The sequence below is a fragment of the Brachyhypopomus gauderio genome, unplaced genomic scaffold (genome assembly GCF_052324685.1).
Source record: "Brachyhypopomus gauderio isolate BG-103 unplaced genomic scaffold, BGAUD_0.2 sc68, whole genome shotgun sequence".
NCBI classification, from domain to species: domain Eukaryota; kingdom Metazoa; phylum Chordata; class Actinopteri; order Gymnotiformes; family Hypopomidae; genus Brachyhypopomus; species Brachyhypopomus gauderio.
In genome coordinates this window covers 772,866-794,370 of record NW_027506889.1, presented here as the reverse complement: position 1 = coordinate 794,370, position 21,505 = coordinate 772,866, and the positions used below count along the sequence as shown (strand labels likewise).

General features: G+C 42.4%; 1 protein-coding gene across 3 annotated transcripts; it reads left to right on the top strand.

The window, feature by feature from the left end:
• The first annotated feature begins 4,515 nt into the window (after positions 1–4,515).
• Positions 4,516–21,143, top strand: pdcd4a (programmed cell death 4a). Of its 3 annotated transcripts, none has more exons than XM_076989491.1 (12): positions 4,516–4,734; positions 4,910–5,040; positions 12,575–12,871; positions 13,219–13,316; positions 13,902–14,015; positions 14,156–14,377; positions 14,726–14,823; positions 15,252–15,366; positions 17,803–17,910; positions 18,130–18,240; positions 19,265–19,404; positions 19,989–21,143. In XM_076989491.1, the coding sequence occupies exons 2-12, from the start codon at positions 4,995–4,997 to the stop codon at positions 20,038–20,040; spliced, it is 1,401 nt and encodes a 466-aa protein (XP_076845606.1). In that variant the 5' UTR covers positions 4,516–4,734; positions 4,910–4,994; the 3' UTR covers positions 20,041–21,143. The 3 variants fall into 3 exon arrangements, with proteins under 3 accessions (XP_076845606.1, XP_076845604.1, XP_076845605.1); XM_076989489.1 differs by having other exon boundaries at positions 12,572–12,871; XM_076989490.1 differs by having other exon boundaries at positions 4,535–4,554; positions 12,572–12,871.
• The last annotated feature ends 362 nt before the right edge of the window (positions 21,144–21,505 follow it).

The window sequence follows — 21,505 nt, the reverse complement described above, 5'->3', positions numbered from 1 at the left end:
TCCAGTACAGTATAGACGCTGGTGATACTCCACCAATGCTCCATCTAGGGAAGAGGCTGTGTGGAATTCCATCACACCAAGAATGAGATTACAGGGCTCTCCTTAGATCCAGGTCTGATAAAAGCCAGATGTGATGTTTCACAGACCCACCACTGTGGCACTTTGTGCTGGCTGGGTCACCCTCAGGATGAATAATGGACTGTGGTAACGTGTGGGTGCTTGGTGCCTGGGTAAGCTTGTATGGCATATCCTGGTGCCAGGATATGCTGGGTGTATTTCATGGGCTAGTAGGAGTGAAGCATTGAGGTTGCGGACAAGATACTGAAGCAACTACGCTAGCAGTTCTACTGGCCACGCTGTCGCACACATGTGTAATACCTGCTGTCACCACTATGTCCATGGATTACTTCTGCAAGCCTGAGGCAACAGAGGCCGTCTACCGCTGGTTTGGCATATGAGTTCCACAGCAACCAGGTATATAACTTTGCGTGGACGGTCTTGGCTGAGGACTGCAACCAGCTGGGCGTCCATAGCATTTATTGTTAACCTTGTAAATCCTGTAAAGCGCTTTGAGACACATGTGTTGTGAAAATCGCTATACAAATATATTTGATTTGATTTGATTTGATTTAGACTATGCCGCCCTGCAGCTCCTCCACGTAACACTAGTGTAGACGTTAGTTTAAAACGTAAGGTTTTAGTGCTGTTTGTTTAAATCCCTGCCGTGTTGGTGTGTATGTACTCTTGCGACTCTTTTTCTTGACTTGAAAATTTGATGCTTAATGGTTTGGGGAAGCATTAATGTGTTTCTAGGGAATATGGACACATGGTAGAGCAACATTAAATTCGGTGGGTTTGACATTCACGTGATATGCACATTCACGTTATATTGATATAGCCTACGTTTAAGCCCAGTTGTATAATCGCATCTGTGCAATCCATAAAACACAAGGCTGTAAATGTTGTACAACCAAATGTAGGAGACATTCTATGTATGCAGTCAAGTCTGGTGAATTATTATATAATAATTATAATGATTTTAACAAAATATCGATATGTGCTACACAAGGATGGATTAAGGATAGTCTGGGCCCCCGGGCAAAGAGTTGCACAGGACCCCCCCCAACCCCACCCCCATGCACCGCCCCTCCCCAAAAACATAAATAAATTAATACATTAAACAACCTGTCACGAACTAATCCTAACTCAAGAGTCTATTTTATATATGTTTCTTTCTACTCTGCTTTCTTGCAAAGTCATCCACTAATTCATCAAAATTAAGCTGTCTGACCAAATCTGATTCAATGGCCAGAAGTGACAGTGAGTTCAGGCGGTTTTGGCGCATCCTAATCCTGAGTTCATTCTTAATATGAGCCAGTTTGGAGAATGAACGCTCCCCTTCACAATTTGTGATAGGCACAGTCAAAAAAAGTCTAAGTGCTATGTAGACATTTGGAAAGGTTGACTGTAAATGGACTCCATTGTACTTTCCCGACATGTTACTTGCATTATCATATGACTGGCCCCTACAGTTGGATAAGTCTAGGCCCAGATTCTCCACCATAGCAACGACACACTCTGCCAAACTGTCCCTACTATGGTTTTCAATAGGCTCAAAAGCTAGAAAACGCTCAACTACATGTCCGTCATTATTAACAAACCTGAAAATAAAAGTAAGTTGGTCCACATGAGCAAGGTCTGGAGTGGAGTCAACTATAACAGAGAAGTATTTTGATTCTTTGATCTCATTAAAAATTGCCTGCTTTGTTCTCTGTCCCATCAAATGGATAAATTCTTCACACACTATTGATGATAAGTAGGACACAGAACCTTTTCCCTTACCTCCAAACCTTTGGAGGTGCTCAGCTAGGAATGGGTCAAATTTGGCTAAGAGTTCTATGATGCCCAAAAAATTACCATTGTGGGCTGATCCTAATAGCTCATCATCTCCCCTGAAAGCAAGTCCCCTCTCCCCCAAAAACTGGATGACTGCAACAACTCTTTTCAAAACTTCCCGCCAGTATTGTCTTTCTGTGTCAATTTGTTTGACAATATCAGAATCAATTGTTGCTGTGCCTCTGGAGGGATTACATAATGCTACAATCACAAAATTGTTGAACCAGATACAATATGTAATAAAAAAAAGGCTGACCTATAACTATTTAGCTATAAATTGTTTTTATTGTAAATGTATTGTATGTATGTACTATTATAAAGCTTACACTTCTACTATTATCAATACTGTAATATGCAAATAACAATAAGCTTTTAAAAAAGCTGTGAGTTGCTAGTTAGCAACGTTACACTAGCCTTGAAAAAGGCTGCGAACCTTTCAAAGTTTAATATAGTAAATATAGTAATGTAATATTATATCATGTAATATATTATAATATATAAGCCTTTTTGAAAAGACTATGAAAAGAATGTAACAGAATATATGCAATATAGTATAGTATAATATAATATAAAAATATTTATATATATTATAAAATAATATAAGGCAGTATAAAGGTCAATGAGCCTTTAAAAAGGCTGTTGGTTGCTGATGTGGTAATAGCAAGGTAAAAGTTGTAGTAAAAGCCCAGAGCAAGTTCACAAGCTTGAACTGTCTGAATGTGAGGAGTTTTGATACTGGCAGGGGGTTTTATATAGATCTTGCATATTCACTTGGAAGTTCTTGCAACACCTGATTGGCTCAGCCCCCGTGGGAATTTAGGGCAATGTAACAATTTTTCACCACTGAGTGAGAGGGTGGGGGAGGGGTAGCCACTATCTACTACAAAAATGCTGTTTTGTGTGTGTGTGAGAGAGAGAGAGAGAGAGAGAGAGAGAGTGAGAGAGAGAGAGAGAGAGAGAGAGAGAGAGAGAGAGAGAGAGAGAGAGAGAGAGAGAGAGAGAGAGAGAGAGAGAGAGAGAGAGAGAGAGAGAGAGAGAGAGAGAGAGAGAGAGAGAGAGGGCATGGAGAAGGAGACAGGGGAAAGGTTTTGAGGGGAAAGGTATATATATTTTGGCACAAACCAAAATTGTGCTACTCAGTAAAATTAGCTTGCAGTTCTGTTGAATGAAAAGGCACTTTTCCTTTCATGCATTCCTTCAGAACTAGAGTGACCACTGGTCTCTTTACTGTTGTTTATTAAAGGGGAAACATGAAACTAGTCAAATGGCTTGTTGTTTTCACATAAGTGAAATCACACCCTTGGCCAAATTCACTAAATTTAATCGGTGTCAAAGATAGCATTCATCAGACAAATTGCTTGTCTTAAATTTAAATAATTGCAAAATTGCTAAATTAATTTGTGTCTCTGTGCTTAAGAGAAATCGAACATAATAATTTTGAAACAATACAAATTCATAAACATTAAGTAAGGGCCTGAATTTGTAGGTCCCTAGAAAGTCAAGGAGCCATGGTAAACAACTTCTATGGAAGTCAAGGGCCCCATAGCAGGGGCCCTCATGATCAAGGGCCCTCTAATGGTATGCCCTGCTCTTTTCTAGGGCCTCCTGGTAGGGGCTCTCATAACCAGGGCCCTCTAAAAATATGCCTGCCTCTTTCCTAGGACCCCTAATAGCCAGAAGTCGAAGTCAGAGCAGTGCCACAACGCCTCATCCATTTTCCTAAGGGGCCCAAAAGCATGGCTAGGGCACCCAAAAGCATGGCTAGGGGCCCCAAAAGCATGGCCCTGGGGTCAAAGTCCCTAATAGTCAGAGGATCCTTAAAATGGACGGCCCTCGGAAATAAAAATATATTGTACCATAAATGTTGATAGGCATCGCAAAAAGTTTTTGACCAGGCCCCCCCCGGGGCCCCCTGACTTCAAGGGCCCCTGGGCGCTGGCCCCACTGGCCCGGTCATTAATCCAGCCATGGTGCTACAGTGTGTCCATTTATTTGTATGTGTAGGCCTACATTGTCCCCATAAGCCAAAAGCAGATACAAATTATTCAGGAAGATCTGCATAGATAAACTCCACTAACAGCTGTTGTCAGTCATGCCAAATAAGCATACAAATTATCCCACTACTTAAAACTATTCACGTTGATCCATAAAAATGGCCTGTTGCGTTGGTTGATTTTGCAACGGCGTACTATCCCCCCCCCCCCTTTATTCCACTTCCGCAGTTTACCATAAAACCCATTCATTAAATCTTAAAGCATTCATCAATAACACATACAATTCTTAACATACTCAATGTCCAGAATAAAAACACATATACATCATAATAACATTCTCATGCTAAGATCACATTTTATCACAGTCTTTTCGGTGGACACAACAAGGCCACTTGGCCAAAATCGGCGTAATAACAAATAATAGAAGTAGTCGCATGGCTGCGGTACCTGGGTTATATATAAATCGCTTGGCCATTACCCCCACGGACTCCAGATTCAGCGTACGTAAAAGCTTTAACTTACCGTACTTTATATGTGATTGGTTCATGCCTGCATTGTCCCGCCCCATCGCAAACCAATCCGCAACGTCGTTCAACCCACGTGACGTTTTGTGACGCGTTGGAAAGTTAAAAACAGTCTACATCGCGGCACACTCTTGCAGCGTGTATGTTGCATTGCAATAGTTTTGTGGGCTTTTTAAAAAAAGGCTACTTAATTGCAATCTAATTCACATAAATTTTTCCAAGAATTTGTTTCAATCTAATTCACATTAATCTTTCCAAGAACTAATTTCAATTCTGGCAAAAAAGAAGTTACAGCTAGCACGTTTCAAGGTTCTCAAGTGGTGAGCTAAGATAGCATACCTAGCTATCAGTTTAAGAGATGAATGCACGTTTGCGACTTATAGGAAAGATTTTTCTTATACGGATGAATAAATTATGCGTTAAGACAGCCAACAGCATTACCATTTGGCGATACCGCGTGTTTGACAGGTCGCTTGTGGTTTGTTTTCATGACAGACGTCGGTGTGGCAGTGTAAACAACGGGAAGACGACACAGCGAGTCCTGCTGAGTTCGCTGCCTCGCTGCTGCCTAACGAGAGCAATGGCGACTGAAGTTGAGTCGTGGACCTCCGCTCCTCAGACCGATGGTAAATTACATTTGCATTGAAAACAAAAACAAAACACGGGTGTAAAATAGACAAATTACATTCGAGTCCTGCAGAAACGGGTAGATTCGTCTATCCAGCTATTGTTTTTTTTATGGGGGGGAGTAAAGAGATGAATCGCTTGTAGTTGCAGCTTCACTCCACCATGTGCTCGCGCGCAGCCATGGAGACGAACACGGCGGCTAGCTAGCTTAGCCGACTAGCTGCTTCACCGCGGCGAGTGCGGACTTAATAATAATAATAATAAAATAATCACGTAACTTGACATAAATGTAATAACCGCCGTTCGCTAGATACATTTTCTGTCGGTTCCGTTTTGTGTTGTTGGCCGTGTCGCCCGTGTAAGGACGCGTTAGAGGCGTTAGCTGGCGACGCTAACCCAGCTAGTGCCCGTGGAGTCGCGCGGCTGCCCCGCTGCGCCCATTGTCCTCTGGCTGCGTGGACGGTGGGGACATGTGTTGACATTTTACATGGCGAGGTCGTGATGGACAGTAATACATTATAACGACATGGATATGCTAAAGATGGCGATAGGTAACTTAAATAGCCATCCGCCAACCTGGTACCTTTTGTTCGCGGTCGACACTTAATTACCCAGATAACAGTCCAGCGATCTAGTGGTGTGGGGTCGGTATGTTTTCATCTGAACAAGTAAATAAACTGTGTGTTAACAGCGCACTTATAAAAATATATCTAGTCCTATATGTCCGATATTGCCGTGGTGAAAACCTTTGTCTACATAGTAGTGTCAATAATGCAGATTTGTGTGTGCACCACGCCCCCTCCTGCAGATCCTGACATCTAGAAAGGACATGGCGCTGGATCATCACGGCCTTTGTCCAGTTTCTCCAGTTTGTTCTGTAACGACTGAAACACTAATAGATTGTTGGTTAGGTAGTTGCACAGACTAATTTGTCACATGCACGTTTGAAGGTCGAGGCTGTCATTTTTTAAAAACAAAAATACGCATCGGTTGTGGACATTGGATAAACTAGCTGAATCTCCGTCCTAAACTGAGTCATGGCGTTTGCACATATGCATCTCGCCCGACTGACCACTCGTCAGGCCTTACATAACATGTCCTGTTCTAGCTATGGAGTTACATAAAGGAAAAAATCGGTATATTCGCAGGTTTGTCTCTTTGTAGAGAGTTTCATTCAAGCCAGCTTCATGTTAGATACCTTCATAAATGCACGTCTTTAGTTAGTCATTGTAATCAGTGTGGTTTGTTTTTAGATTTCGCCGCAAACCAAAGGAGTGATATATTTAGTATTTTTTCATGGACCTGCAGAGCACAACGTCGTTCAGCTACTCTTTTCATTAAATCTCTTTAAAGCACTCCAGCGTGCAGAGGAATGGGCCTGGTGCCCTGCTGGTAAACAGTGCTGAGATGAGCGTCTGCTCTCCGGTTTCTGACAGTTGAGCCCATGGTGAGCCACACCCAAGCCTCATAACCTCACAGTCTCCTTGCCTTAGTACAGTAGTGTACTGTGTGTTTCATGAGGATTACCAAAGCACAAATGTTAGTTTTCTCATGTAGCCGGAGGAGGTCTGTTCCTAGGGTCTTGTCCTCTATAGACAATCAGTATGTGCACTCTTCTCACACATACACATTGTGATGCTGGGGTTCTCTGCAGCAATGCCAAATTAATTGTTTGAAACTTTTAATGTACTGTTTTTAAATCATGGTTAACTTTGTCTTTTATAGACCGTTTGAATAGAGTAATAAGATAGTAATGCAGCCCTTGGAAGAAGGATCAAAGGAAAAATGTTTCTATGAAAAAAAATGCTTCACCCAATATGTGCCATACACCTGCCACACTGAGGCTTTTTTGAGAATTGGATAATTACTGTTGAGTTGTTTGCTGTGGCTCCATGGGTCAAGGATCACTTCATTGGTTGCACTGGTGTTGCATAACCTAACCCTGACATTTGTAGTGTTACGTAACGAAACACGTGTGCTCGCTCCTTGACTAAGAATTGTAGGCAGACCTGTGTGCAGTGCTGTTTTTTTTAAGCAGCAGGATAAGACCTGTAGAGCTCCAAAATGTTGGGGGAATCCCATTCTTGGAGTTAATTTGGAGTTTGGTGCAGGGCAAGCAATGCTGGCATCATCGGGGTTGTTTGTGTGTTGGTGTGTAATCACGCACTGCAGAATGCAGATTGGAACCCTTGTGGGTGATGTCTAAAGTCTGACAGTAACCAGGAAAGGGTAGGGGGTGCTGTTTTCTTTGGCCACATTGTGATGACTTTTACAGGTTTACAGTGGTGGTAGTGTTTGTTTTACTGCTCTCATCAATAAACTGATGCTGTGTTTTTTTTTCTTCTATGGCTCCTTTCTTAGACCCAAGGCTGTTAGTCAGTTGGAGAGACCTAGTAAGGAGTACTTGGACCTGTAGGTTAAATAACTTCCTGGGTCACATGTGACCTGGAGTTGTTTTTACAGTTCCCTTTACGCGCATGTGTGCAAGAGTTTCCCTAAGCACATGCGTGGTTACACTCTGCCGCACGTTTAAATTATTTAGTAATGTTGAAGCTCTTGGGAGTTCTTTTACCAAGATTTTCATTTCCATATTACTAACTCACTGGAATGTCTTGCAGGTCCAAGTCCCATTTGAGTAAGGAATAATGGTACACTCGTTTTGCCATGTTGTATGGCCAGGGCTGTATTTTATGTTGCTACCGTAGTCATTAAATGGCCAAGCACTGCACTGGGCTGAGTCACACACTGCAGCACACCACGCGTCTTCCCCCATGTGATGCCCGCACTGTTTTGGAATGTTGGAAAGCAGGCAAACATGGAACATTCGGAATTTACACTTGGGGCATTTGGCAGGTCCTTTTATCCGGAGTGACTTACAGTTTTCAATCGTATTTGAGAGTGAGGAAAATTTAGTCTTATAAGTCTTGCCTAAGGGCTCTTATTGGTGTAACACAGAGCACATGCCTGGGGAGGGATCTTTTATAAAGCAGTTCTACACGTCTGAGTCCAACCTCTTAGATGTACACCTTTACCTATCAAAGGAAGGGTTTAATAAGGCTGAAAACCTATGTGTTTTTCTGGCATTTGTCTTAATTATTGAGACTATGTATGAATCTTGAACATTGATAGGGAGGTTATTGCATAGTGTGGGGTTTTGCGCAGGAATAGGCTCGATGCTATGTCTTATTTGAGGTACTAATTGAATTCTAATAGAATTCTAGTAAGAACTCTGGCCAACAGGATGTTTGAGTCTACTTAGTAAAATGTTGCGATCTGTGGTGTCTGCTTATATTGTTTGATCTTGGTGCAAAGAGACATAAGCCTGTTTGGAAGCCACCAACAGATGATTAACTACTATAATCAGCGCAGTCTGTACTGTGATGAGCCCTGACTAAAAGACTTCATGAATCTGATTCAGGTATGAGCTTAGCTACTGAGCAGCAGCTTTTTCAGATATCTTGGAAATAAAGGGAAGGTTTAAGATTGGCCTGAAAATATTCATTCATTAATAATTTTCTTTTATTGGAAATAAGTTTAAGATTGGCCTGGTGTAGTGTGATATGGTCTGCTGTAGTTTGACAGCTGTAAGATGGTTAAGGTTAGCTTTTTTTGATAAGTGGTCCGACTACTATTAATTTGAATAATTTAAGTACATAATGTGATCTGAGCTTTGCTGTCAGTTTTTCTTCATTCCTAGCTGTGCAATTATACTAAATGAAAAATTCTGAAATCTGCAAACTTGTTCATAAATTCTGAAGTCTTTAGGTTCCTGGTGCCTTCTAGGTGCCAACTAGTGAAAGAGGCAGAGTGGGCGTCTTTTTTGCCTGTTACATTGTTAATAAAAAAGGATTTGAAATCGTAACCTGCTTTCTGGTTTAGTCGAATGTGTCATAAGGCCACCTCCACAGCCGTTTAGATATCTGCTGTTTGCGTGCAGAGAGGCAGCAGCTCTTTTTGCTGTAGGTGTTTATGGCTCAGAGTGGCAGCTCTGGTCTGAGGGTGAGACCTGTGGGGCCGTTACTCTTCCGGTCACGTCAGGCCAGCATGACTATATGTAGACAGGCGAGGGGAGGAGCATCAGATGGACAGGGATCAAGTGGAGGAGCAGCTGGCCTGCTTGGTATGCCTTCCTTGTCTCCTGCCTGGGCAGCTGTCCAGACCTCCCCAGGCTCGTGGGTCAAAGGTTGTGGTGAAAGCTGATGAGAAGCACAGAACGGCAGATCTGAGCTGGGTGGCGTGATCGGCCCAGGCCCGTATCTCCAGAAGCAAGGTGACTGGCACAAAGAGCTCCTTATCACAGCTTATCAGGACGCGTGTGATCAGGACAGGTGTTCTGTGAAGGTGGAGAGGGTAGACTGAGCTCAAAGCCAGTTCAACATGATTGCACGAAAGCATCTAATCCTCACACCAGTGAAGAGTTGCATCACCATAAGCGTCAAATCTAAAAGTGCAGTGCTAAGCAACATCGTTCATTTTCAGTCTGATTGAGCCACCCTCTAGCACACAAGACCTCTGTCCAAAACACCCTGTTTCTCTGGAAACTTTGTGTACTCTACTACAATCTCTATATTTTGAGTATAGGGCTGCAACTATCGAATATTTTTTTAATCGAGTATTCTGTCGATTTTTTTCATCGATTAATCGAGTAATCGGATAAAATCACACTTTTGTGTTTTTAACACAATAATATTGATAGTGTGTAATGCAACATGAAAGTTCTCTTAAAATGAGCAAGCAATTGGCTGTTATTCCGCTTGGAGAAGCGCAGTTCACGTGCGGATGCTTTCAGTTTAGGTGCTGAAGCATTGAGGAAGTACTGTTATGGTAGGCCCAGTTCTTAATTTGTAAATCAAACGATGCCGGAACGCAAACAGCGGCATGAGACAAGGGGTCACTGAGGCCTACAATGTCACCGGATCGCACACAAAACGCAACGCTTAGGCGCACAAATGTCAAAATAACAAGCCAATCCGTTTATATAAATTACTTTTAAATGATTTACGTGTGTTTTATAAGTGTTTTAAGTGCAGAAGTGCATTTTAAGCCTAAATTCCACTTTTCAAACCTGAAACACAATGCAACATTAAAATTCATCAGGTAAATGTTCATTCCTTTTTTTGAGGGGTGTTTCTTTATACTACCACTTATCGTTACGGACAACACTGCACAGAATTGTGACACGTCAAGTATGAACGCTTCCGCCGTTCGCGGAGTTGCACGCTACGGTCACTCGCGAAAGTATAACTAGCTTTTAGCTTTATGGAGACGCAGAAAGGCATCGCTAAAAGGGAGAGCTCTTATGTGATTTAGGAAGCCTGAATGTGGATCTTGTGTTTAAAAAATGTCTTTTATAGAATTATTTGTTCAATAACTATTTGTTCCGCCAGGATCCGGCTCAAATTATGCCCTGGGTAGGCCAGATCCGTTTTACAGTAGCTAAATACACTGCACTACGTTGTCCACCTTGCGCAGCGAAAAATGGTCCCACACTTTTGACATTTTTGCCCTTTTACGGACACCGCTATCTTCGTTTTCCGCCATTTCCATCAAAACAAATCACGCTGCCTTAAACCTGTGCGTCAGTTATAACAGTCAGTGTAAAACAATGATACCGGAGCTGCGTAGTAGTACAAAGCGGGATTTTAAACATTTAAAATAGATGGTGACATAAATTAAACGAAGCCTCGAGGCAAATAATTTGCCTCGAGTATTTTTTGTAATCGAATTACTCGAGTTACTCGAAAAGTCGTTTCACCTCTATTTGAGTACAATGCAGTTTCTTACCTCAAATCTTCTTCAGATTTCTTATATGAAACATAAATACATACGTATGTGTGCGTGCATGTATACATGCATTACATACATGCCTCATTATATTGAGGTGTAGCTTATTTGGGTGCATTGCATGTGTGTATTCCCAAACGTTTATACAGTTATAAGCTCAAGGGGCTGTGTGTAAGATTAGTGGTATGTAGTAGTGAGGTTGCAGATTGGCACCAACTGAACAGCCCCTCCCTTTCCAAGCTTGCAGTAGAACATAAGGCGGCTGTAAGTTGTCAAGCTGAGTCAAAAATGATGTCTTGGTCTACCCTTATGTCAAGTGCTATTTTAAATGCATACTTGCAAACTGTGCTTGGTTGTTTAGCCTATAAACTATTGTTTATAGCTTCTGTGCAAGAGGCAGTATTGAACCTTCTTTTACTTTGGGACCTAGCCATTATTAGCAATAAAAGATAACACAAGAATTATTCTAGACGTTTAGTTTAATTGTGAAATAATGTTTGAGGGTTTTTTTCCTCCTCCATGTGCAGAGCAAAAAGCTTGGATAGACCCAGTAACATTTTGCAGGTTGGACACTTTTTTTTTCTTAGTGTTACATTTTTATTGGCAGTAAATGTCAGCTGTAGGCTGTGATTGTAGGCTTTGAACATAAATGTAAAAAATAAATAAAATGTTAAATACCAAGTGTGCATATGTCAGGTTGTGTCTTCAAACACAGCACAAAATGGTCACCCAGCAGCAGCGATTTTTCTTCTTTATACGTCTTGCAGCCAAATACAAATGGCTGCTTCAACGTGAGAATCCAAAAGGCTCCATAGAAGCCATGTTTGGTCAGTCTCTACCGGGCTGCTTTAGCAACACGGTAGCTCTACACGACTGTGACCCATGTTGGAATTGGTCTCACTCCCCATGTAGATGTGATGGGCTCTTTGTAAGCTAACACAAGCATATCAATATGCAGGTTATTATACATTAATGAAGTGATCCATTTAGTGATCCATTTCTGATTATGAATCCTCCAATATTTTAAACCCTTCTACTCAAAATGCATTGATTGGCTGGAAGTTTGTTCCCTTTGTGGGTGCACTGAGGGTGATTTGCCCATGATGCATAGGTTGGACATTACCAGTCTCTCATAAATGTACCCATAGCATAACCACATGCCTACTCTTTGTGGTAATTTTATTTGCATTTTATTAATTTTATTATTTAATTTTAACTGCAGCAATTGCAGTTAGCTTTAAAAATGCTTTACTTAAGCTGAAATATTTACACATAACCCGGTCTCTGTATGTATGTGATGGGTGTGGGTGCGTATATGTTTTGTGAAGCATTTTAATAGGGCCTTGAAGATCTTGTCATTCAGGTTCTTTGGGAATTAACAACACACCATACAGGCTGATCCTAGCTTCTTCTGTTTAACAGACCAGCTTTGACCTAACCAAGGACTTGCTGTCTTTTCTGCGTTTTTGTGTCCGCTCAAGAAAATGGTCCCCTATCTTTCCTAAACTGTCCTAACACAGCCCTGCTGATGGTTTTTTTTTTGTGGTTTTCCAAATTTTTATGTGGGATAAAATGGGATAAATATTGAGTTACAAATTACAAAAGATCCAACAGCCAAAATTAATCTTCTTTTGAAAAGCAGTAAAGTCTAGTCACATGTCCTCATGTATGTTTATTTGAATATATGAGTAACAGAAATACTGTGTGTCTGTTCATGTGTGTGACACCCTCCCTTCCCTCTTGGAGCAGGAGCAGTGTTCTCCTTGGAGCCGGAGAAGGGGGCAGAGACAGGCCTGTATGACGAGCTGAACGAGTCTGAGGTGAATGGGAACTGGACTCCACAGGAGAAGGCTCTCCATGAGGCCCGGCTAAAGGCCAAGGCTAAACGCCGTCTGCGGAAGTCTTCATCTCGCGACTCCACACGGGACTCCCTGTCTGAGTCGCTGACTGGGGAACCGGGTGCAGACCCCAACAGCCCCAAGGGCAAGACCCACAGCAATGACCGCAAATCCCGCACCGGCAAGGGCCGTGGCCTCCCAAAAAAGGGTGAGTGTAGGTGGGGGCCTGTGAGGCCAGGGAATGGGACTTTGAGAGGGGCTCCACATTTGCATGGCTGTACATCACCAGGGAACTGTGCACACTGCTGTTGTAGCAGGTCAGACTAATGTGGCATGGACCATTGTGATGTTTGCAGTAATGGATGTATTATGTGTTAGTGTGGCACAGATAGGTGCTTGGATATTTTTTGATGCTGGTGTTCTACAAACTTTTCAGTTCTGATAATTACCAAAGAAATATAGACTAGTTTGTGTGTGTGTGTAGGGAGGCCATGGTGTGTGTGTGTGTGTGTGTGTGGTCAGGCTGATGCGTTGTCTGTGCGCTGCTGTGTGCAGGTGGTGCTGGAGGTAAGGGTGTTTGGGGCGCTGCAGGGATGGTGTACGAGATGGAGGAGCCAGATGCCAAAGACCCAAACTACGATGAGTCTGCTCAGGTGAATGGCATGTGGTGCATGAGGGATCACCTGACACCTGCTGCTCATAACTCTGAATAAATAGCTCTTCTTTAAACAGTCTTCTCAGTCTCGTTTCATCAAACAAATGCAATTTGTCTTGTCACCACCTTTGAAAACACAGCATTGTGTATTTTATGACATGAGATGTGGCTCCAGGCTAAAGCCACACGCATTTGCTGACACGTGGCCAATACACAGAAAAGGAAGAAAAACAGGAAACTTAGTCATTGTGGACATTGTTGAAAGTGTAAAGTTCCAGCAACTTTTGTTCCATCTTCAGTTAGTTAGTTCTGAAACCATGCCCGATCCACTGGAGTTTTCCAGTCTCAGGCGTAATGCCTCCCCATCAAAATGCTAGATCTTTCCACTAATCCCTAGCACTGCCCTTTCCACCACTTTTACTCGTAATGGCTTAGCCAGGTGTAGACCAACAGTGAGGGCTGGGTGAACAGTTCTGGAAAACATTTAGTCACATTGTGCTCTGGTGAGTTTGTATGCTACACGTTCTTGTGTTTGTGCACAGAGACCTTGTTTGTTGACATTTGTGTCCGTGCATGCGTGCAGGGAGACACTATTTATGCCACGGTAGTCCCTGTGCTGGAGGAGGGGGAGTTTGAGAAGGCAGTGAACCCCATTGTGCAGGAGTATTTTGAACATGGCGACACCAGAGAGGTGGAGGTGAGCTTCAGTTCCCTCAGCAGGGACAGTGCGAGTTAGTGAAATGCTAGCTGAGAACCACTCCAGCTGTAAATGTGTTTGTGCATTGGTACATTGGAGTTGTAAACACTGGTTTCCTTCCCTGCGTTGGCCATCCGCAGATGCTGCTGAAGGAGCTCAACCTGGGCCCCCGTAAGTACGAGTTCTCATCCCTGGCGCTGTCCTTGTCCCTTGAGGGCAAAGCCAGTCACCGGGAGCTGACGTCCCGCCTGCTGTCGGACCTGGTGGGCAAGGTGATATCTGAGAGTGACATGGCCCGCGCATTCCACAAGACACTTCAGGAGCTGCCAGACCTCATCCTGGACACTCCTGAGGCTCCACAGGTGAGACAAGCATCCAAAACAAGCATATACAAAACACTGATGGAGGCAATGAAAAGGCATTAGGTTCAAACATTTACAGGGTGCAGTACGAACTTAATGGAATATGCTGTAAAGGCTGAAAAAATTCCAGAAAATGAATTGCTGATGCATGCACACATTTTTAGGATTTTTATTTACTGTATTTTATAATTATGCTTGTAGATCTCTCACACTGTCGTACAACCCTGATAAATGAATACAGTCAGCTAGGTTAATTAGCAGAAGTGGATCCATCACTGTACTGTGTGTGTAAACTGAGGCCTTGCCTCTCTAGCCCTGGTCTGCTCACTGCCCCTCTCTACTCTCCAGATGCTCGGTCAATTTATTGCACGAGCCATCGCAGACCACGCACTACCCATGAATTTCCTCAACCGCTACAAAGGCAAAGTGGACTGCGACCATGCCAGGTGCATTCTGGGTTTACTCACACTGTGCCCTAATGTATGGTAGTCAGATGCTGTGCTTCTGCGTTCAAATCGGGAGGCATTAACCAGGAGGCATTTAAAGTGCTCATCAACTATAGGGAAGTTGTTGCTGTCTTTGAAGGTAACATTGATTGCAGTAGTGGTCGTTTGGAAAGGTAGTTTCTAATTTTATTAGTTCAGATGTTCAAGCAACCAAATGATCGCACTTGAGACTTCAAGTGGCAGGTGCGGCTTTGTTTGACCTAGTTTCCTCATCTGCAAATCTATGGCTTCAACTTCATCTGAGATCTTGAATATATCACTCGCTCGCTCACTCACTCGCTCACTCACTCATTCACTCACTCACGGGTGTGTGTGTTTCCCTGTGACATCTGACACGTTTTTTCTCTTCTGTCTGTGTGCATGTACAGAGCTGCTTTAGATCGAGCATCTGTGCTGATGACTATGAAGAAAGAGATGGTGCGGCTAGATAATGTGTGGGGAGTGGGTGGCGGCCAGAGGCCTGTTAAGCACCTTATTAAAGAGGTATGGAAACATGTCTCATGTATCAGTACCAATATGTGACAGATCATTATATGGCTGGGTGCAGCTGATCAAACAATAATTTTGACTAATCATTGCTTATCTACATACATTCATCAGCCAGTTTAATAGAAACATATACACTATATTGCCAAAAGTATTCGCTCACCCATCCAAATGATCAGAATCAGTTGGACACAGGTGTATAAAATTAAGCACCTAGGCATGCAGACTGTTTTTACAAACATTTATGAAAGAATGGGTCTCTCTCAGGAGCTCAGTGAATTACAGTGTTTTCCTCGCTCCTAAATATTCCACAGTCAACTGTCGGCTGTATAAGAAAATGGTTGGGAAGTGTTTGGGAACAACAGCAACATGAAGTCATGAAGTGGTAAACCACATAAACTGATGGAGTGGGGTCAGTGGATGCTGAAGTGCATAGTGCGAAGAGGTTGCCAACTTTGTGCAGATTGAATCACTACAGACATCCAAACTTCATGTGGCCTTCAGATTAGCTCAAGAACAGTGCGCAGAGAGCTTCAGTGAATGGGCTTCCATGGTCGAACAGCTGCATCCAAGCCACACATCACCAAATGCAATGCAAAGCAAAGCACCATGCAGTGGTGTAAAGCATGCCACCACTGGACTCTAGAGCAGTGGAGGCACGTTCTCTGGAGTGACGAATCATGCTTCTCCATCTAGCAATCTGATGGAGTCTGGGTACTTGGAGAATGGTACTTGTCTGACTGCATTGTGCCAAGTCTAAAGTTTGTTGGAGGGGGGGATTACAGTGTGGGGTTGTTTTTCAGGAGCTGGGCTTGGCCCCTTAGTTCCAGTGAAAGGAACTCTGAATGCTTCAGCTTACCAAGACATTTTGGACAATTCCGTTCTCCCAACATTGCGGGAACAGTTTGGAGCTAGCCCCTTCCTCTTTGAACATGACTATGCACCAGTGCACAGAGCAAGGTCCATAAAGATATGGATGGCAGAGTTTGGTGTGGATGAACTTGACTGGCCTGCATAGAGTCCTGACCTCAAGCCTATAGAACACATTTGGGATGAATTAATGCGGAGACTAAGCCAGGCCTTCTCGTACAACATCAATATGTGACCTCACAAATGAGCTTTCTGGAAGAATGGTTAAAATCCCCATAAACACACTCCTAAACCTTGTGGACAGCCTTCCCAGAAGAGTTGAAGTTGTTCTAGCTGCAAATGGTGGACCAGCATCATATTGAACCCTATGGATTAGGAATGGGATGTCACTTGCGAGTCAAGGAAAGTGAACGAATACTTTTGGCAATATACTGTACCTTTTGTATCTACATTTACATTTATGGCATTTAGCAGACACCCTTATCCAGAGCGACTTACATTTTTATCTCATTTTTATACAAGTGAGCAGTTGAGGGTTAAGGGCCTTGCTCAGGGGCACCTCAGTCATGGCCTCAGGTCTGGGAATCAAACCCATGACCCTCCGGTCACAAGACCAGTTCCCTAACCACCAGGCCATGACTGCCCTACATGGCAATCTATTCACTGGTTACTTTAATAAGTACACATATAAATGTTTTTCTTCATATGCACACTACACACTATACATATGACAATGCATAATTTGTCCTCTCTGCCTCATTCATTACTGATTTGTTTCTGACTACAGAATCGCTGCTGATTATCATTGGTGGGACAAACCACTCTGAGCAGGGTAACACTGAAGGGATGGTCATGTGATTGAGGGTGTTGAACCCGCACACATTTAGAGCCATCTTCAACCCTGATAATATGAGGTGTGGTTCTATGGTCAGAAACCCACCGTTGATTATCTTTTAGGGGGTGACTGAGGTTTAGAGTACCTATCCCACAAGTTTTTTGAGGAAACATCTGAGCATTTCCAGGTGAGGTTAGTAGTAACCACTGATGTAAGAGACGTCACACTGAAATGAAACCCTTGTACGTAAGTGTGTGTGAGGGCCTTGAGCAGCCATTATAGTACAGACAGGACAAACTACACATCCACCCTTATCTGCTGGTAGAACACATTTACTGTTTGTTTTTTCCTGCATATTCTGTATGCTGTTTTGTATCTCCACCCTTTTCCACACACAACTGGTGGTGATTCATACTTGGAGTGATCACATAATCACATACCACACCAGACCTTAAAACCACCATTTCCCCCCCCCAAGTTTCTTAATTATCTGTAGGGCCAGAGACATGGCAGTTAAAGCCCCAGTGGATACAGCCCAGTGCAGATAAGGAAGGGGTAACATTTTTGAACGGCCAAAAGCGTTTTAGATGTTCTTTGTAGCGCTAGTTGAGCAGCAGTGATTGTTGTTTGGTAGTGTATGAAGATGGAGCTCCTGAGTCAGAGTGTTTTTTTTTTTTATTTACCTGAGGTACAGATGAGCAGGATTTTTATATCTCTGTGTGTTACAGATGAACCTGTTGCTGAAGGAGTACCTGGTCTCAGGTGAGCTGTCTGAGGCGGAGCGCTGTCTGCGGGACCTTGAAGTGCCACATTTCCACCATGAGCTCGTCTATGAGGTATCTGCATACACCGATGCCACACACACAATACATTATTTTGGTACATTTATATAAAAAAATGTTGTATGCAAAAATAATACCTGGAGAATATCTTTACAAAGTAATGCCTTATAGTCAATATGCAACGTTGATTCAAATTTATTTGTATATCGCTTTTCACAACACATGTTGTCACAAAGCAGCTTTACAATAAGGATAATTTATGTCTACCTGTAGGCTGTTGTTATGGTGCTGGAGTCTAATGGTGAGGGAGCCATTCAGATGATGGTGAAACTTCTGCAAGCCTTTTGGAAATCAGGCCTCATCACTCTGGACCAGATGAACAGGGTAAATGATCTTCAGTCACCTTCTTTCGCCTGTTGGGGAACTGGCTTTGTTATGATTGAAACTGCTCGACAGGGCACAACACTGACAGACATGAGTGCACTACCACCAGTGTTTGTTGTTGAATTATTAGTTTATTACCGGTTACAGGAAGAAAAATATTTTAAAGAAATTGTATTGATTCAAACTGAAAAGAAAGCCTATTTAACCACAAACCACAGTATAAAGGGTACCATATGTGGGTGAGTGCGGGCAGATGGTGCGGTTCTAAGAGCATGTGACTGACGAGGGCCCAAAGACATTAGGTTACTGGGTGCTGGGCCCAGATGTGCTATCAGAAGGCAGATGAATATTATGAGTTAGACTCCTAACACTACACTTGCTCAGTGCTTGGTGAAGACTTGTAGATGATCTCTTGTGCAGTGCTATAGTAATCTGGCTAAAACACTTCATCTGTATCTTATAAACATTAAACATTATTACAGTAAATTGTTGTTGCCCCCCCACTGCTGGTTCTTCATTTGTATAAATATGAATGATGCCATGTTAATGAAGATGGGTGGTATAACCATTTTGTCATGCAGTATATCAATAAAATCAAGATAATAGGATGAATACCCTTTTATATATGTGCAGATGTATTGAAGAGATTTCAGAATGCAGATCTATACATATGATTTTACACTTGCACTTGATTTTACAACAAATTGTTCAACTGAATAGTGTTTTCTGAGTTGACTAGCAAATAAAGTTTAAAGGTTTAAACTCTGTATTTTTGTGGTTGAAATGTTCAAATGCAAGTCAATGCCACTTGATCACAAGCACTTTAAAAACAGACTGACCAAAATAAAATGCTGAGAGAGTTTTTTTTCAGCGTCGCTCAGCATGACCTTAGTTTGTGCTTGCTGTAATGTTCTGTGGCACTAGGGGGCATAATGCAGCTACGCACTGAAAACCCAGCTCTGGATGTGCAGCGTTTTTAACGTCTGCATGTTGTTACAGTATCTAACTTGCCCACTTGTTGCAGGGCTTCCAGCGTGTGTATGATGAACTGCCTGAGATCAGCCTGGATGTGCCTCTCGCCCACTCCATCATGGAGGCGTTTGTAGACGTTTGCTTCCAGGAGTCTGTCATCACTGCCCAGCTGAGAGACGCCTGTCCCTCCAGGTTTGACAAAGATGCCTCTGAAGGCATCCCATATTCATTCACAGTTTGAATTAAAAAATACTTTTTTACCTCCATGTCAGACTTTTTTTCCTTGAGAAATGTGACGTTTTATTTCATATAGGTTACATGTGTTGCCAGACTGAATCATTGATTAGAAGAAAACTAACTTTACTTTCTTAAAAAAAAAAAACCTCAAAAAAAAAACAAAATCCAACAATGCTATGTTGAGCAGGTTTAGCTTTTGCCTGGTGTTCCATGATGGAACTGTAGGAAGGATTAGGGAGGATTACATCTTGACTGTACAATTATGGATAGTAGGTACTTGATTATCTCAGATCTTCTGTCGGTGTCATCAGACCTGTCGGTGCAAGTATGAAGCCATCCAGTGGAAGCTGACACACATTCCTTGTAGTAACATTAAAACATTACATTTCTCAAACTTTTCGGTGGGAAGCCAATCCAGTGAAAGTTTTCAGAAACTCATGTGTATGATATGTAGTACATGATTACATTTATTTTAAAACCGGCTATTTTGTGAACGTGAGCTTTTGAGACATATATTTATGGAAATTTTTGTCCACTAGAGGGCGAAAGCGGTTCGTGAGCGAGGGTGATGGAGGAATTGTTAAAAACTAGAGAGAAGACCCAAGATCTGCATGCCTTGCCTCACTGTCTTCAACTCCCTGGATCCTAGTCGTCGGCCCATCCTCTACACAGCCAGAACCACTCAGCCAACCGGGGGGGTGGGGGGGGGGGCGGGGGGCTGCTGCTTTACTTCTTTTCCTCACAGGACTGTTTTGGTTCTTGTTGTGTTTAAATTCAATTTTTGAGGTTTCTGGCTGTGGGTGGGGCTTAATCTGCTTTGCAACAACGGCCACGCTTAGGTTTTTTTTTTTTTCTTTTTTCCAATGTATAATGCATATATGAATCAAAATGGGGGAAAAAATGCTTATACAGGCTGGGGTGGCACAGATGCCCCTTTGTGAGGATTGTGGTATTGTGTCTGTATTCCCTATGTTCACACAGCTTCAGTTTCTCAGCATTTTTACGTCTTGTTGGTGCCAAGAAGTCAGAACACTTGTACCTGTGTATTTGCTCATGTCCTTCAGTTTTGAACCCTTCCTCACGGAGCAGCTGGTCAGATGGGTTTTCCTAGTCCCCAGTCCTGATCTGGTTTACTTTAAGCCTATTTACCAATCTGGTGATATCTTTCTCATAATGATAATCAGACAATTTATTTGCTGTTGGGATAGAGGAGTGTCAGGGTTTTGCTTTGTCCCCTGTGGTCTTATTGGAGCAAGTGAGATCTTGAGGTGGTGGTTTCCCCCGTCCTGCCCCCTTCACTGCCAATAAACATGTACACACCTTTTCTGCCTTTCACAGGCTTGAGAAAACAAATGTTTATTTTTTTCAGTGCTGGTCGTTACGCTAGCAAATTAATTCATTGGTTTAGCTACAGAGTGTAAATACACAGGTTGAGACAGACATCCTGGTGTAAAAACCAGCCATAGTTGTGATGTCAAGTCTAGCTCTGTCTGGTCAGTTTATGACAGGTCTTACAGAAACCAAAATGTGGTGTTTTCTTTTCTGTACATAAACCCCATGTTTATATCTGTGTTCATACAGGTTTCAGAACAAAAGCATTATTTTTTACCAGCCAACTGTTTGAGTCTCAGCATTAAATATACAGGACATTTTGACACTGTAATTATTTCTGAAATAAAAAAAATATATATATATATATTCTAGTCTATTTTTATTTTTTGTCAAAAACTAATAGTAAAGCAAAATGGTCCCCTCCATTTGGATCCTAATGGACCATTTTCTATTTATTGTAGTGTTTTTACATTTTCTATTACATTAGTGCACATGGTTTGTGTTGACTGTAATTGTGATAACTAATAACTTAATTATTCCTTTTTGCAAGCAGCTATAATGTTCAAAAGTATGAGTTGCAAGTTTGTATTTTGTCTACAGTCTAAACACCATTGGGTTGTGCACCTGATACATTACACACAGAACACAACTTAAAAACTAGTTTGTCATGGCTGCATTTATTTCAATAAGGTTGCGCCTTTTGATTTTGAAATGGGCTGAGAGG

What these genes read in the sequence shown, in the direction of transcription:
- pdcd4a (XM_076989489.1), top strand. Translation starts at nt 4,995, where the DNA reads ATGGCGACTGAAGTTGAGTCGTGGACCTCCGCTCCTCAGACCGATG. An exon ending in ACTACGATGAGTCTGCTCAG is followed by an intron (nt 13,317 to 13,901) that starts GTGAATGGCATG and finishes GCATGCGTGCAG; the next exon opens with GGAGACACTATTTATGCCAC. An exon ending in ACACTCCTGAGGCTCCACAG is followed by an intron (nt 14,378 to 14,725) that starts GTGAGACAAGCA and finishes TCTACTCTCCAG; the next exon opens with ATGCTCGGTCAATTTATTGC.